The sequence below is a fragment of the Kogia breviceps genome, chromosome 9 (assembly GCF_026419965.1).
Source record: "Kogia breviceps isolate mKogBre1 chromosome 9, mKogBre1 haplotype 1, whole genome shotgun sequence".
Lineage (NCBI taxonomy): Eukaryota > Metazoa > Chordata > Mammalia > Artiodactyla > Physeteridae > Kogia > Kogia breviceps.
In genome coordinates, this window is record NC_081318.1 from 74,393,140 (window position 1) to 74,412,061 (window position 18,922).

General features: G+C 37.6%; 1 protein-coding gene across 1 annotated transcript in view; it reads left to right on the forward strand.

The window, feature by feature from the left end:
• The window catches only part of DNAH11 (dynein axonemal heavy chain 11), a 312,578-nt gene that overhangs the window by 238,752 nt on the left and 54,904 nt on the right, over nt 1–18,922 (forward strand). The window contains 2 exon segments of the mRNA XM_067042643.1: nt 5,724–5,959; nt 7,162–7,284. Of these exon segments, the coding sequence (XP_066898744.1) occupies nt 5,724–5,959; nt 7,162–7,284 (359 nt within the window).

An 18,922-nucleotide genomic window follows, 5' to 3' on the forward strand; every position in this document is an offset into this window, starting at 1 on the left:
GAGACAAGTGAGAAAAGAGCTAAGAACTAAAAGTGTCCTCAGACTTGGAAGTGTGAAGGTCTTTTGTGACCACGAAGGTGTAACGAGCCAGAAGCTGAAGCCGGATTGCAGTTAGTTATTCAGGAAGTGAGGAAAGTAGGCAGAAAAAGCAGATTGTTCTTGTAGGAATTTGCCTGTGAAGCGAAGGAGATGAACAGAAGTGCCTAGTTAGAGACATGAAGTAAGTGAAGGGTTTGTTTTTTCGGTATGAATGAGACTAGAGCATGTTTCTATGCTTCCAGAGAAGGAATGGAAAAGGAATTGCTGATGATAAAAGGGGGAAGAGGCCTGATCCATCAGAAATTGGGAAGAAGGGATCAGAATAGAGGAAAATGGAATGACCCTCAGGTAGAAGACGCAACTCCTTCAACTTAGGTGGGAAGGAAGGAGACAAAGGTGGACACAGGCAGAGATACTGATACAGGGAAAGAAAGCTGATGTAGTCATAGCTGCTGGTCTCTCTTCTCTCAGGGAAGCAGGAAATTGCAGTTCCAGTTGGCCAAAGATAAGAAAATTGAAACTCAAAGAACTCTGTGAGGAGGTTGGTGAAAACATCAAAAATACCCATCGAGAGCAGTTGGAGAGTAGATGTTAAGTGTTGCCAAGCAGCTTTAGGAAACCAAAGATGAATTTGGAAAAGATAAATTTGTAGTCACAGTAATAAAGCTTTCATCAGCAATACTCACAGTCTAGGATCAAAAAGAGAAGACAGAGAATGTTTATTTCAATTAGGGTACAAGATTTTTAAGCAGATAAGCCAGAAGGAAAAGAAGACAGGGACGGTCGTGTGACAGTCAGAAAAATGATTAAGGAAAGGAAGGCTCTATTTAGGTTCGATAGAGATGTGAGTGTAGTTAACGGTTACAATGTTCATTGCAGCACTATTTACAGTAGCCAGGACATGGAAGCAACCTAAGTGTCCATCAACAGATGAATGGATAAAGAACATGTGGCACATACATACAATGGAATATTAGCCATAAAAAGAAACGAAACTGAATTATTTATAGTGAAGTGGATGGACCTAGAGTCTGCCATACAGAGTGAAGTAAGTCAGAAAGAGAAAAATAAATACCATATGCTAAACGCATATATATGGACTCTAAAAAAAAAAAAATGTTTCTGATAAACCTAGGGACAGGACAGGAATAAAGACACAGACATAGAGAATGGACTTGAGGACACGGGGAGGAGGAAGGTAAGCTGGGACGAAGTGAGAGAGTAGCATTGACATATATGCACTATCAAATGCAAAATAGATAGCTAGTGGGAAGCAGCCACATATCACAGGGAGATCAGCTCGATGCTTTGTGACCACCTAGAGGGTTGGGATAGGGAGGGTGGGAGGGAGACGCAAGAGGGAAGAGATATGGGGATATATGTATACGTACAGCTGATTCACTTTGTTATACAGCAGCAACTAACACAACATTGTAATGCAATTATATTCCAATAAAGATATATTTTTTTAAAGTGTTTAAACATATGATAGAGTTTCTCAGAAAACTAAATGTAGAATTACCATATAATCCAACAGTTCCACTCTGGGGAATCTACTACCCAAAGGAAGTGAAAGCAAGGACTCAAACAGATACTTGTATATTTGTTAATAGCAGCATTATTCACAATAGCCAAAATGTAGAAGAAATCCAAATGTCCATCAACAGATGAATGGATAGTAGCATATACACACAGTGGAATATTATTCAGTCTAAAAATGGAAGGAAATTCTAACACATGCTACAACTTGGATGGACATTGCAGATGTTATGTTAAGTGAAATAAGCCAGTCATAAAAGGACCAGTATTGTATGATTCCACTTATATGAGGTACCTAGAATTGTCAGCTTCATAGAAAAAGAAAGTACCATGGTAATTGCCAGGGGTTGGGGGCAGTGGGTAATGGCAGTTACTGTTTAATAGTTATGGGGTTTCAGCTTGGGGAGATGAGAACATTCTGGAGATGGATTGTAGTGGTGGTTGCACAACAATGTGAATATACTTAATATCACTGAACTGTACACATTAAGATGACAAATTTTATGATATGTATGTTTTGCCACAATGAAAAATCGGTGGTGGGTAAAGGACTGGATGTCTTAATGCTATTAGTAAGAGTAAATATTATGTTTAAAGGTGAGAGAGGTATAGATAATCACGGTTAAGGAATTGGGCATTAGATGTTTAGATTTCAGTAATGAAACAGTTTCAGATTATTACAAGGTCTGGGATAGCATTTCCATCTAAAGAAGGAGATGGTGTAATACCCTCCCAAAATATACCAACATCATTGAGGGTGTGGGGTGTGCAAGGGAGACTAGGCATGGGGGTGTTGTGTGATCTTCCCAGTGGGTTCTGATATTTTCCCCTTCCTCTGTCTCCTCCCCCAGAATGCTAGAGTGGAAAGGAAATGTAGAGCTTTGGCATGAAGGATGTCAAGGCTGGAGAGTGGACTCATCATCTCCATGAGCACTGAGGTTGTCAGAGATTGACAGCCAAACTTGGAAAGTGAGAAGGACCAATGGCTAAGGCTTTAATATGAGGAGGATACATAGAGGATTGTAGAGTTGGACTCCATGGGCCTCAGAGGTAGCATTTTTCCTCAAGGACGGAAGAGCTGTGGTCTTGGAATGATGTGCAGGGGAGTAAGAAGAATGACCACTGTTACCCACACACATTTTTTCAGTAATAGGAATATTAAGAAAATGAACTGTCTACTTAAGAAAGCCCTCAAGGGAAGTGAGACCCTAGGACATTGGTTCTTGGACTCCAGCTTCACTCCAGTTTAAATCATGTGGGAGTGAACTTTGAAAACATATAGATGCCAATTGAAGTTGAATCATTAGAGATTGGGGGTGGGGTATGATGGCAGCTTTGAAAGCTCTCATGTGATTCTAATATACAGCCTGGGATTGAGAGCCACTGCCCGAGTGAAGATCTGGGTTTTAGTTGAGACAAGCAGGTAGAACAAGAGAGTTTGGCCCAAATAGGACTAGGATACTATAGGACGTGCGGGAACAATTGTCAGAAAGTGTGACAGTGGGGGCATGAGTTTGGAAGATGACATGGGGAAGAAACAGAGCAGTATGGTGGTAACTGAAAAGGACAGGGATAGTGGGCGTACGTGGCCTTGAGGGTCCCAATAAAATTGTTACCCAAAATTGTTTCCAAAGTGATTGTCTGCTGGGCAGACAAATGAAGACATGGGCAGGTTCAAGGAGGCATTTGCGTTCCACTCATTAATCTGACCTAGCAGTTTATAGACAGAGCAAATACATGGAAGTATTATACATGGAGTTAACCTTTCTAAGCCTCGAGACATCTACTTGGAAGAACTCCTGTAAGAGTTAAGTGAGGCAATGAACAGAGTGAAAGTATATGAGTAAATTTTGTAAGCACTTAAAACCTTACAAGTACTGGTTGTTTTGTTACCGTCATATTAAAAGAAACTGGGAGTCTTACCTCATCAGGATGTCCCCTTTTATCCTTTGGAATATACCACTTGGTCGGTTCTCAGAGGATCCTAATAAGTGTTTGGTGTTAGGCTTAGTCTAGCTTGGCTCAGGGTATGTGCTTCCAGCCTGTTCTTTTCCCTCTAGTAAAACTTCTTAAGAGGGGAGGCTGTTTCCCTTTTTTTTCAGCTCCATCCTGACTGACAGCATGCTGCACTATTTAATGAAGCAATTAGATGGATTCTCACTGAATTGCTAGGCTGACTTTGGACTCCCTCTTTGCACTTGGTTTCTGTTTTTGCAGACTCCTTCAAGGAATTCTGCAAAGAAGAGTGGATTAAAAAGAAGATAACATATGAATTGAGGTTTATTTTCCCCACTCTATAAACCTAGGTTAAAAGTACTGTGAAAGTGATAACTGTATTGCAACTATCAAAAAATTTTTTGATGAAAAAATTTCTCTGTGTCACGCAACTGCCTATTTGAACATCATACTGTAAAGCAAATATCCTAAACTTTGTTTCTAAAAATTTAAGTCTCAATGTATTTTACAGTATTTATGATATTCTATAGTGTGAGTTACCTGCATTGTTTCCCCTACTAGGTTAAAGTGGCCATTAACAAAGGGGGGCTTCTCTTTGATCCCCTGAACTGTACTCTGTACACAGCAGGTGCTCAAACAATTCAAATTGTTGAATTCGGACACAAGATCTACACGCTTACTCTTTATAGCGTCAGAAATTAAAGTTATTTTAAGCCTCTAGTTGTTTCAAGTTCTTTGTATTAAGTAGAAGTTAAATTAAAGCCATGGAGTTCTTGTTAATAAGAGGATGCTTATTCTGTAAGATAGCGATTTGCTTGTAGAGTCAGATACCAAGGATGCTTGCTCCTATCAGTAGGAGGTAGAGGCTGATTTATTTATAAGATACCATTGTCAGTAGGAACAGTAGACATATTATGCTAACTTTTCCGATACTAACCTCACGTTGCATCCCAGCTTTATTGTGGGAATTCTTCCAGCATTCTGTTCGCTGAAGCTTTGTGGGCAACCAAGAAATCAAACCCCTACTGCTGCTACAGCCTCCCCTGCCTACTTCATCCAGATCAGGGTCTTACTGCCCTCTCTTATGGAGGCATGTTTCCGTGTTAGCCCCCCTACCCAGCCAGGGGACTAGTTCCTTATTCATCTTGCTGATCGTGGTGTCTCCACACATATGTAGGAGGTGCTCAATAAATGTTTGGTTGTTGATGACTGATCGAATAAATTCCTTAATAAATTCCTTTCTAGAATCTTATTTATTTTTTGTAAAATCAGTCCACTTTTGTAAAGAACTGATGCTTATCTTTGAAATAGGTTTCTAAAAAAAAAATAGGTTTCTTCTTTCTCTCTCTTTTAAAGGAGGCAAGTTTGTTTTCTTTTCGGTAAAAACAATTTTTATTGAAGTATAGTTGATTTACAATATTGTATTAGTTTCAGGTATACAGCAAAGTGATTCATATATTTTTTCAGGTGATTTTCCATTATAGGTGATTATAAGATATTGAATATTGTTTCCTGGGTTATACAGTAAATCCTTGTTCCTTATCTATTTTATGTAAGATAGCTTGCATCTCTTAATCCCGTACTCCTAATTTATCCCTCCCTCCACTTTGTAATGCTTCTCTTCACAGTCACACTGTAGACAGTTCCCTCTCAGAGGAGAGGCTGTAGTCGAAGTTGCTGGGTACCACGGCAAGCTGACGGAGTTCCAGCAGACTGAATAGATTCCATGAACCCACCCCAGAGAGAGAAGTCATCTCTCTGTAGTGTTGATCTGTAGAAGAAAGTTGAAATGCTGGAAGCAAGAGAGTGCAATGTAGCATTGCTTATGTGGGATGATTACTTCACTGGGCAAATATTATACATTTCTGTTGTCCTGCCATACTTGCTGGAGTCTAAATTCACTCTCACCTTGTTGGGGTTGCTGTAGGTGTGTATAGAGGGCAAAGTCCCTTTTGCTTGAAGCCAGATAGATGCAGGAACAAATCAGATGTTGGATGCTGCAGTTGACAGAATTCCAAGAGGTGAACAATGGGCTTATTGGGTCGAATTGTATTTCATGATGAGAGTTTTATTTGGCTTTTGAGAGTCAGGAGAATTTGTATGTGTTCTTTAGGCTTTGGTCTCTTGTTTTCTTTTCTGTTGTGCTCTGCCACACTGGCAGTTTATTGCCTTCAACTCTGATTTTAAAGGTCTCCATCCCAGTAACTGAAGGCCGGGGCATGATTGCCATGTTGACGGATGATGCCACAGTTGCCACCTGGAATAATGAAGGACTGCCCAGTGACAGAATGTCCACCGAGAACGCTGCTATCCTAACACACTGCGAGCGCTGGCCCCTGCTGATAGATCCCCAGCAGCAGGGAATTAAGTGGATCAAGAACAAGTATGGAACTGACCTGAAAATCACACATGTGGGCCGGAAAGGGTATGTGAAACCTGAAGGGTTGACTTTCTGTTGAGCTGCCGGAAATGGGTCTGACTTTTACCAAGTCCTGGCATTTCTTAGACCTCTCTGCCACTTTGAGATGTGATAGTTTGGTACGACTTGTTTATCTGCCTGCTCACGTTTCCCATAAAGTATCTCTTTTGAAAGGGCATTTACGTTGGGTGGCATCCACTTACCTGAAGAAGAAATTAGTTGGAAGGTTAGAACAAACACTGAATGTGAGAGGAAAAATTTCCTAAGGCCAAGAATGGAAATACAATGTATTATAATCCTTCTTTAGGACTTTGGCATATGGTAACCCAAGAGTTGTCAGCTGCACCTATAGGTTTAATGACAGTTCCAGTTATATTCCTAAATATGTACTTCGCCTACAGTGGGGTTTTAACATGGCTCAATTCCCAACAGAGTGCCTGAGGATAATTTTTTAGTCAAGCTTTACATGTCACTTTTGAGAACTGAATCTACTCTTAGATTTTCTGTCCCTCGGTCCGCATGACAGTGTTTTCTGGTAAGTAGAAAGCTCTCTGGTATGTAGTTGGTCTTCAGTTAATGTGGAGTAAATAATTTTAGTCATACTGATACTTCACTTCACCCCTCCATCATCTTTTGACATGTAAAATGGAATAAGGAGTGTCTGTAGTCGTGCAGATAAATGGCCTCTTTGCTTATCTGAATACTTGGAGGAAATTATTTTTGAATAGGAGAGACTAGTTTTCGAGAGTGGGAATGAAATAAAATGATAGTTCACCACTTTACATGACTGAATCTAAATGTTTAAAAAATGAAAATTTGATAAAGCCACAAGGCATTTAATATAATTTTTATTTTTTTATCAAAAGAGGACCTATTGAGTAAATTTAAATTTATAATGTTTGGGTAGGTTACATTTATTTCAACCATGATTGCTATCAAAAGTAAGCAATTTTTACATGGACTCATTAGTTCACACTACTGAATTTCACCTGGAAACATATAACTGCAATTTATCTCAAAATCTAATCTTTAATTTCCATATATTCTAGTTGAAGCAAACACTACTTTATAAAATATTTAGTTTTCTCTAAGTTAGTTTGTTCCATCTAAAGTATTTACATTAAATGAAATACAGTTGAGTATAAAGAATTTTGAACACTTTCCCTGTGCTTATTTACATTTTTTCTTGATTCTGACTGAACTTTAAGGTTTTTGAATGACGTTGAAACCGCTTTGGCCTTTGGAGATGTCATCTTACTTGAAAACCTTGAGGAAACGATAGATCCAGTCCTTGATCCATTGCTTGGCAGGAACACAGTTAAAAAAGGAAAGTAAGTATTACTGAATTTTTAACATACATTTTGTGCTACATATGAGTTTGATCATCAGCTTCTATTTCTTGGCCTCATAATCAAGTGTAATCTTTGGGAATATTCTTGGTGATATTTCTGAGTTTCCATTCCAAGCCTCCTGCATTCCAAGACCAAAGCAACCTTGACGTGATCCAGATGTACAGACTATTTGTTTGGTGGATTTAGATTCATGTTACCCAATTCCTGATTTATAGACTCCAAAAATGCATTGTCACAAATCTGAGAGTAAGTTCCTCCTTTATTAGTTGTTCCTTTATTAGCTCCTTTATTAGTTGAATGTTTTTCTACCTTCAGTACTTTGCAAAACACCTTTAGTATGTTTGCCTTAAGTGCAAATTGCTTTTATCCTTATTTACTTAATATTTTTTAAAAACTATTTTAAATCCACTCTATTTTTTTTTTTTTAACTCAGCCTTACCCCAAGTCATAGCATCTATGAAATCATGGGTTTACTGTGCTGGTTCTGTCTTTCCCTATACATTCAAAATATATATAACCATTAGAAAGAAAAGAGTTCATTCGTGGACCCATAAGATCATCCGCATACCAGCATTGGTGGACCAGGCACACCCTTGGTGAGCTCTACGTAATGTTCCAAATGTTGCCATTCTCCTGGACACTGGCTCTCCAGGACATTCTCCCAGGGACAGTGAAGCCGTTTCCAAGGGGGCATCACACACTTTCTATAAATGTGTAAAAGTTCAGATGCAGCACTTATGTCTCGGAGCCTGTGTGGGGGTCAGGGGAGACTGTGGCATTCCCATAGCTCTCTGTGCCTCTTTACTCAAGAAATCAACATTGACTAGGCTTATTTCACTGGATTTCCTTCTCTTTTTTTTCTTCTTCACAAAGGTGTAATTCAGAACTTCCCCAACACCCTACTTCTTTGATACCCACTCTTTGCCTCAAAGGTGTCTTGTCTCCCTTTTCATCACTAGATTATTCCTGTCAATTTGAAGGTAGAAATAAGCCTATTTCAGGGTGACTAACTTCTATGTTGTAAAAAGTCTCTAACTGATTAGTATTTATTATACAACTCACCAACTAAATCCATTTACAGTGAGTGACAACTTATAATTGTTTAATAAACCGAAATTTACCCAGACATGCATTTAGAACAATCTAATAAGGCACTTGACAAACTGCAGCTCTAACATAAATATAATTGTAGCTGTGTCTGATGTGTTAAAAATACAGTGTAAAATCTTGAATGTCACTAAAGTGAAATCCTTGTTATTAAGGTTCTGACTCTATTATGAAGACCTACAAGTTTTGTCAGTGAAACAATATTCTCTTAGCTTTAACTTGGACCTTCAATAACACAATTTAGGTGTAAGAAATTTGGTCTCTCTCTCTCTCTCTGTATTTATGTGTGTGTGTGTGTGTATATATATATATATATATATATATTTTTTTTTTTTGATAATCTGAAATTTCCAGAGACTGATAAAGTTCAGTCCTGATATTTTTCTCAGTGTGGCTATATTTAAGTGTAAGTGAGAATCCCAGAGGGTTTTTTTTATTTCAGAAACAAATTATTTTACATAAAGCATCAAATTCTTTTTTTTTTTTTTTTTTTTTTTTTTTTTTTTTTTGGTGGTAAGCAGGCCTCTCACTGTTGTGGTCTCTCCCGTTGTGGAGCACAGGCTTCGGACGCACAGGCTCAGTGGCCATGGCTCACGGGCCCAGCCTCTCCGCGGCATTTGGGATCTTCCTAGACCAGGGCACGAACCCGTGTCCCCTGCATCGGCAGGCGGATTCTCAACCACTGTGCCACCAGGGAAGCCCAAGCATCAAATTCTTTATCACAAAATATCAAAGCAGAACAATTTATTCCAAATTAATAATATTTCCTGAATAAGTACTCTCTCTTAGGCTTTATAGAATTGATCATATCACTGTAGCTTTTTTTAAAAGGTCAAGAGAATTTTAAATGATATGTAAGAGTATAATAAATGGTGTTTATTGCATGCAGTTGTTACCATAACAGTTTTAGCTCCTAAACTCTTATGTGTGGCAACAACCACTTTTATGAAGGTAAATTTAGATGTTTATCTCCAGTTTTTTTTTTAGATGTTTTTAGAGTTTCTTTATTCAGAGAATCTGCGTCATTGCATATTTTATTAGTCACTGAATAAACCTTCTCTGAGCACTGCTAGCTGCCAGGCACTGTACTGGGGGCTGGAGATTCAAAGCATGATAAGGTACAGACCCTGCCCTTAAGGAAGCTACATTTCCTTAGGGGAAAGTCAGACCTACAAACAGTAAAAGCAATACTTGCCTTTGGTGTGGTGATAGAAGTATGCATGATAGGGAATCATCAGCTCCATAGTGGAGACCTGGGAAGGCTTTGTGGAGAAAATTGCATTTGATTACATTTACATTTAATGTGAGTTGAAAGGTGTGTGGGCATGTGTCAGACAGAAAAATGGAAGAAGAGGATTCTGGAACGAGAGAGTTAATACCATATAGCAAAACACACAAAACAGCCCAACAGCTTTGGGGAACTGCAGTTAGGATTCAAATATGTAGAAAGTCCCATTTGGGGGGTGGGAAAGGGACGTGTATGGACTGAGAGAGATGAGACTGGATTATCAGGACCCAGAATGTTGACATCCTTGTGTACCCACAGATGACCATAGGTTGGCCTTGGGTGATAATGCTTTTTCCCCAAAGACATTAAAGGGGTCCGTTCCGATCAGTAACACTAGTTGACAACAGCAGTGCTTTTTGACCAAAGGACCTTCCCTTCCTGGAGTAACACATCTGGAGTTTCCATATTTTCACTTGAAAATCATGAGCATAAGTCAGTGGGGAAGCTAGTGAAGACTCTTAAGCATGCTAGGAGTAATGAGATCAGATTTATGTTTTTGAAAGGACACTGTTGGCAGTGTGGAGTATTGATTGAAGGCACGTGGACCTAGAGCCAGGGTCCATCCAATTAGCAAACAATTGCAATAGTCCAGTTGAGACATGATACGAGCCTAAACTAAGCCAGTGACAGTAGATGTGGAGAGGAGAGAGCAAACCAAAGAATTCTCAAGGAGTTAATATCATCATTTCATGGTCAATAATGGGATTTTGTTAGTAGGGAAAAGGCAGGTTCAAGGGTGATTTCCGGGGCTTCCCAGGTGGCGCAGTGGTTGAGAATCTGCCTGCTAATGCAGAGGACGCGGGTTCGAGCCCTGGTCTGGGAGAATCTCACATGCCGCGGAGCAATTAAGTCCATGTGCCACAACTACTGAGCCTGCACATCTGGAGCCTGTGCTCCACAACAAGAGAGGCCTCAATAGTGAGAGGCCCACACACCGCAATGAAGAGTGGCCCCTGCTCGCCACAACTAGAGAAAGCCCTTGCACAGAAACGAAGACCCAACACAGCCAAAAATAAATAAATAAAATTTTTTTTTAAAAGGGTGATTTCCGGTCTTCTGCCAGGTTAAATGATGGTATGGTTTATGGAGAGATGTGATATAGGAATAGGAGTAAGTGCAGGGAAAAAGGCAACTATTTCACTTATTAGACATTCAAAGATTGAGGTGCTACTTTAACAGTCATTCTCAAAAAAGAAGTCTAAGAAGCCATGGAATACATGAGTATGGAGCTTAAAATCTTGGCTGAGCATGTAGATTGGGGAACATCTCCATAGAGAGATTGTTAAGCATCATAGAAGATGTGATTATCTATGGAGATGCTATATAGTCGAAACAGGGAACATTCACTTCACAGATGAGAAAAATGGGGCCTGAAAGAGCTTAGTCACTGTCTTCTTGGACGCTCAGGACTATATGAAATTTAATGCATGGAAACCTAGTTTCTTAACGAGATTTTCCAAATACATAGACACTACCATCTTTCAGTAGAATTCCTATGAATTCTCCTTTGCCAGTCTCTCTTCCTACTCTTACATTCTTTTATTTCCCTAAACTCTGTTTATTTTCTCGTTTATGTTTTGTTTTCATATCTGTACCTTACAGTGTAGTTTAGGCCATTCATTTCTTCATGATGCCTCTAGTGATCCCTTTACATCCTTTCTCTACTTACTTCTCTCCAACCCAGAGAGTGCTGAAAATAATTTTTTTAATATTGCTTCTTTCATCACTCCCATTAAGAATTCTCTATTGTCAATTACTTTGAATTGAACTAAAGCTTTCCTGTGAAACCTGCAAAATGCTTTACCTGTTTGATACTACTGAGTTTCCTTTCACCGACCTCATTTTTCCTTACTGCACACAGATAATCCCCCTTTCTATAACATGCTATTTTATTTACCTTTTCTATCAATGCAATCCAAGTTCACTTCATTTGGAATTTAACTGCTATTCAGTCAATTAAATGGGAATTTAACTTTTCTGCATTTAATGCTTCCCATACATACTACATGCTGTACTGTGTGACTGTCATTTTGCCTTTATATGTCATTCTTAAAATATGCTTAAATTCTCTTATATATCCTTATTAGATTACAAGTTCTCTATGGTTAAGAATCATACTATATGCCTTTAAAAATATGGTTAACTAAAATAAAAACAAAACAATAAAAACATAGACATTTCTGGCACTATGGCAGATTAGATATGTGAATACGGAAAAACAATTAAATATGTTAGTTACATTATTAAAAACACTTTTTGAAATGTATCACTCAGTTGACCAAAAAAAAAAGTGTGACCAAAAAACAGGAAATAGAAAGATAAGGAACACCAAAGCTGTTTTTTTCCTGAGGGTACCGGCTAAAACCTGATAATCTTGGTTTTCTGTTTCTGGATGTACAGAGCTTGGACCAAGTCTAGGTAGGGCCTATTCAGGGTGTGGAGTCTGCTAAGAGATTCTTGCTTAATGCTAGAGCCTCAAGGGGCCATACCTTCTATTTAAGGGTAAATTTGTTGAAAGTTAAACAAAAACCAGCACTGCAGAAAGGAAACTTTGCTTTCTCTACTTTGGTGATGGGAAGAGATGGAAAAATATCCCCAGAGAATTCCTCACCTCATCCATCTTATGAATGTTTAAGACAAATTTTTATTACTTGCGTGCCCTAAAATACCTCAAACCATTAACTTATTTTAAAGTGGCCTTGGGTTGGTCACACCCCAGTGCACTTGGCAGAAGCAAAGACCCTCTTTGGAATAATGTCTGTAAATCCAGACTTTAGAGGATTGTGAAAGATCTAGTTCAACGGTACATGAGTTCACAGGCAAAAATCACAGAACACACGAGGAAATAAGGCACCATGAACCAGAGCCAATAGAAACATCAAATAATAGAATCCTTATCTCACTGCTGCTTTGTTTTATGTTTTCTTGTTAATAAGGATATGTTAATTAGACTTCCATGAATGCCTGGTGTTAACTTTTGCTAATATTTTCCATTAAGTTTCTCATCACTTTCTTTAATGCCTCCATTTTTAAATTTCCACTCATTGTACTCTTTCTTATTTTTTAACATGATTTTTAATTCATTGTTTCTTTTTTTATTTAATTTTTATTTTATATTGGAGTATAGTTGATTTACAACATTGTGTTAGCTTCAGGTATACAGCAAAGTGAATCAGTTTTATATATATATATATATATATATATATATATATATAATTTTTCAGATTCTCTTCCTATATAGGCTATTACAGAGTACTGAGTAGGGTTCCCTGTGCTATACAGTAGGACCTTGTTGTTTATCTATTTTATATACAATAATGTATATATGTTAATCCCAACCTCCTAATCCATCCCTTCCACCCTTAAAGAAACATTGTTTCTTTAAGCATACGTCTTTCCATTATTTCCATAGGGAAGAAAAGTAAATACAATGGCAAGGGAAAGAAAGGGAATGGAAGTAAATTCAGTGCTCAACCCATTGTCTTGGTTGCTACATGTGCATTTTCAAGAGAGACTTTTAGGACTATGTGGTGGGGTTTATGCACTGTGTGTTGTTGTTAGAAACTAGCATTGGGGTTCAAGCAGTAAGATGGAACTTGGGTCAAATCTTAGTCTGCTACACTCTAGTTTGGTGAGTGGGGGTAAGTCGGTTAACCTGTTTTTCTGTTTGTGTTTTGTCATCTAGTGAGGAAAAAAATATGAAAAGCATAGCACATACAGATATTCAATATGTACTATTTCCCTTGAATCTTTAACGAGTGATGGGTATAGTGTGTGGGTGATTGGGAGCATGGACCAGATGTTCAAACAGACCTACTGAAGTAAGACCTTGTCTTTCAGACATTGGAAGTGTGGATGAACCATGAGTGGAGTCACAAAGCATATCAGCAAAAAGAGGGGTGGGGAGGGGAGGAATCCGTCATATCTTTTGATGTTTTAAGTTGCCACCTAAAAGCAGTAGAGGGTTTTGGTTATTTAAATTTTATTATTTAATACTGATACATATAAAATATATAATATATAAATGTTACAAATCATAATAATCATTTAGACAGGTATCTACCATTCAAATTATGAACTGAAAGATGACCAGTATTCTTTAATCCACCTTTGTGCTCCTCTCCTTTCACATTCTGCCTCACCTCCAAAGATAGTCAGTATTTTAAAATTCATCATCACTTCATTACTTTATTTAAGAGTTTTATCATATATATGCATTTTCCAAAATAATATACTGTTTATTTTTGTCTGATTTGGGACTTTATAAAAATCCACCGTACTTTATATAGTTAAAAGGGACTTGAATTTTTTTACTCAGTGTTATGCTTCTAAGACTTAGCTATATTCTTTCTTTTAGCTCTAATTCTTTTCATTTAACTCTAATCTCATTTTTGTCACTGTTATATTCAGTGGTGTGGCTCTTTCTCACTTAACTGAATATTTTTATTGGAGGACATTTAGGTGATTTTTCAATTTTTTCGCTATTACAAGACATACTGCTATGAATATTAGCATACTGAATACTCATATACGTATCTAAAGGTGCACACAGCAAGGGGTTCTTCAGAGTTTATATTCTGGAGTAGATTAGTTGGATTGTAGAGAGTGTGCACAATAAATTTAAAAGAAAACGCCAGGGCTTCCCTGGTGGCACAGTGGTTGAGAGTCCGCCTGCCGATGCAGGGGACACGGGTTCGTTACCCGGTCCAGGAAGATCTTACATGCCATGGAGCGGCTGGGCCCGTGAGCCATGGCCGCTGAGCCTGCGCGTCCGGAGCCTGTGCTCTGCGGCGGGAGGGGCCACAGCGGAGAGAGGCCTGTGTAACGCAAAAAAAACCTAAAAAAGAAAATGCAAAATTGCTTTCCAAAGTTGTACACATTTACATGCTCACCAGTAGTGTTTAAGGGTTGTGAAGTCTTCCAGAGACCTGAGTTAGGAACTTTAATTCTTCTGCTCTTTTTGTTAGTAACACAAAAGATTTGTATATTTAATACTATTAGCTACCTCTTCCTATGAGGAACTATTCCTACCACCTGGGCTTTTCCCCCCCGCCCCTTTTTTTGAATGGAAAAAATGAGGACACTCCAAATTTTAAGAATAGTTTTTATTCATAAAAGCTTTAAAAGTACTTTGGAATAAAATTTGGTATTTTAGTGACTGTATTGTTTTTACCTCACAAGAAGTATGTTTAAGCAAAGCAAATGCTTTTTTGTTCCTTCATGTAAGTTTTAAAAGAGAGAGAAACTTTTTAAAAATATGTATACATATGGAACCTATAAGGGGATATAGAAAAAAAAAGATTGGTAGAAATAGGAATTACCTTTCTTTTAATACAATAAATAAAAACTGGGAGAAAACAATGGAAAACAAAATTAATAGAAACATGTTGATATGGTTTTGTTTAATAATAGAGATACCCATCGGTAGACAGGAACATAAAACTATTGACTATCTTGATCCTATCCCAAACTAATCTACATGTTTGTCAGTTTTCTAATAGGTCTTTTCTGTTCTGATCTCCAACAGTGAACATTTTACTTAATTTTGTTTCCATCCCCTTCTATCTTTACATTTCTATGTTACTTTTTGAGATCCCCTGGGGAGTTACAAATATGTTTCCCTTTGTATTGTAAAGATAAAATACCATTGAAAACAAGCAAAAGGAGGAGGAAACAACCCGCAGGGATTGCAAAGCTGGTGCATTTACCCAGAATGTCTGTACTGTATCATCTTCTCCAAGGACAGGTGGAATAGCACTTTGATACTCCTGAGAGAAAGCCACATCCCTCAGAAAGTTTTGTTTATTTTAGTTCTCTTTGCTCTGGGGGCCTTAAAAAAAAAACAGTATTAGTCTATTCTTCTTAATAATGTCTGAGAAGATGCTTGTGATATATACAGCATAGTCCAAAAGTTGAAGTTCATTAATAATTGGAATGTTGTGGAGTATGAAGTAATGAATACTAATTACTCCTTTCATGTCTGACAGCTCCCTGTGGACCAATACATCAGCCCAGACTTTAATTTGGCTGTAGTAATGGTTTCATCAATAGCACATTAAATCTGTGTTTGAGAAGATATGCAGTTGAACCTGATCCACACAGTAGATACCCCATCATAAAATGACCACAGGCTGACAACAGCTGGGTAATTACAAATAATTAAATCCACCAAACTCCAGATAATCCTAATCTTAAGTAAAATATATCAAATGGTATCAATCGACAGAAAACATATCTGGGAAGATTTATCAACACGTATTTTTTCCAAAGCAAATTTACTTGCTTACATATTAGAGAAGCTGCTGATCGGTAAAGCATCTTCATAAAATTCTCTCTCTTTAATCTTTCGAATCTCCCCAAATATTATTGAAGTACTTTCTGAACTTTAATTTTAGCTGGAGTACCCTTACTGCAAGATGTATTTCAGCTTGTTCCTGAGCATATAAATGTTTCTCAAAGACAATTTATACTTCATTCTATATTCAACTTCATATGGTTATTCTTTTAGTAATAGTCTTTAAATAGCATTCCCTAGAAAGAAACTTTAATAGAAATATTAGCTATATGATAGAAATTTCTATTTTTATAGAAATAATCAAATGACAGAATTTTACAGATAGTATTTATTTTATAATGACTAAGTTTCCTGAAGGTTGTGCTAAAATTAATAAGAATTGTTTTAGTTAGCAAGTTTCCAGTTTAACTATGATTATGTCACTGCTCTTGGAGTTGCTGTCATGCGATTGTTCTGTAGTTGATTATGGATCTCTTTGAATGAGTTCCTGGGCGAAATTTAAGATAGAACCATGTTAAATTAAACCCCACACTGAATAGAACGTGCTGTCTTGAGCTGGAAGCTTATGGTTTTTGAATAAACTCTGGAGTGATGTAGTTCTCTCATTATGTCCCTAGGGGTAAGTATATTTTTATTTTCAAGTCAATTCAAGCCCTCATCTGGTAGAATTTGGCATTCTAGTCTCTCCCAATTTCTAAAGTTGAAAAAACAAAGTTTAATTGCAGAAAAAACCTCCAGCAACCTTGCTATCCCTAAATTCAATCTAAAAAATTTTAGGTGTAATATTCAGGGTCTACAGGTAGTACATCTTCTCATTCATCTTGCTAACATTGTTTGACTTTATCTGAAAGAGAATACCAAACAGAGCCACAGATTCAGGACCTTTAGATACTTTTCTTTAAAAAAGCAATTTTCTAAAAAAAAGAACAATACAAATGGAACCAGAATTTCTTTTTTTTTCATGCTACATTATAATGTTTAAATAAGGATATATTGAAGTACATGTATAAATATATATAACATGTATGTTGTATACATATAGGCTATATAAGTATATCAAAGGGGAAATTATCTATGATTTTTTTCGCTTTTTTTTTTCTGTTCAGTGGTATCTGGACTCTTGCGACTTTAATCTTTTTTAAAAAATTTCGAATCGAAGTTTGCTTTTATCTTAGAAGGACGTGTTGGTTATATTAACTGCATGAAGCAGTGAGACAACTCATTTCAATTCAGGACTTTCTTTCCTTCCTTTCCTTGAACGTCTGGCCAGCTGTGCAGCTTTGAGCCGAATCCTTTCTTCCCGAGCCGGGTTTGACCACCTCGCTCTGGCCTTCCTGCCGAGGTTGCTAAGGAACCCCTCCCGGCTGCCCGCGCGGCACCTGACCCTTCAGCTGTGCGCGCAGCCAGGGCTATTGCAGCTCACAAGTCTAATCTAGAGGCTTTTCATTTGAAACAGCGGGACATGCAGTAAGGCTTTTAGATGTCTATTGAGAAGGTTTTTTGCTTCGCCTGAGTGTGTTTTCTTCCCCCAACTCCTGGAACTATTTTATTTACTTATCTCAAAACCCACCTGCTATCCCTTCACCTTGACAAAGCAGCTCCAGTAAGGCCTGGAGAATGGACTTCCTCCTATTCAGAGAATGTGTTAGCTCTCTGAATAATCCATCCTAGAGGGACAACCTTCAGTATAATAATACAATATTTTCAGAAATTTCTCGCCAAACTGTGTTGTAAGAAAGGTTTTGCAAATGTTTTTTAAAAATAGCATTTTACTGCGGCCATTCCTAGTAAAGACTTGGATCTGCCCCAGAAGCAAGTCCTTATTCTAAATTGAATATTGCTGCTTTTCCATGTCTGGTTTTACATGGCAATAAAAAATAATGGTGGTTTTGTTCACGTAGTCAGAATATCTGATCACTAGAGAAATTCATGTAGGTTTTTATGATCCAAGACTGAGGGCATTTTCAACAGCAGCTACACTAAATCTTGAGAACAGTGCCAACAGAAGTGAAAGACATTTCCTTAGTTTCTAGACATATTTCTCAGAAATAAGAAATGCAGATTGTAATCTCAGACTTCACACTCTCATCTTGGTTATTTTGAGATGATGCTGCATCTCTCAACTCACAGAGATTCTGGTTTTCAGGTAAATCTGAGAATTGGGAGAGATGTTCCCCCATGTCTATCACAGAAATGCTGTGAACATTAGCCAAGAAATTATTTTCAAGTATTTTAAATGTAATTGCATATCCATCGTGCAAAATAGTAATGACCTTCCATGACTTGAAGAAATTACAGATCTTTTCATCCCCATAATAACTTTTGGCTGGTTTGTGAATAACCTTTGAAAGAATTTTGAAATTCCCAAGTACCTGATTTTTATGCCAACCTGATACATGGAAAACTAAATTTATAGTCAATTTATAGATGATTATCTTTATTATACAATAACTCATTCAACATTACAATAATTCACTGAGCATTTTGGCATAATTCAGTGTTACATTTTCTTTTCCTGAAAGGCAGAAGTTAGAAAACTTTTGTAAGTAAAGTTTTTTACTTTTAAAATTTTATAAATTAAGTAATTCATTTTATAAAAATATCCATCAGAAAAAAAAACCCAAGGGCTTCAGGCTGGGCACCTCGATAATCAGCGCTAGTCTCCTTTATAAACAAGGACAGCATGTCTAACCAAAGATCAGCAGGGCATGTCTTCTGAGCTGTGTCTTTATATTTTTTTCTCTAGTGGTCATTGATTGTTACTGAGTCAGTCATATTCTCTCAGTACTCTCCTGTGATCAGTGGTCAGACAGGTCCACAGAGGCCAGGGTTACAAGCTGTCATCATGAAACAGAACAAATTACCCTGCAATGGGATGCAGTGAACTTTATACTAGGAGTCTAGAGACCCAGCCAGGTTCCAGTCCC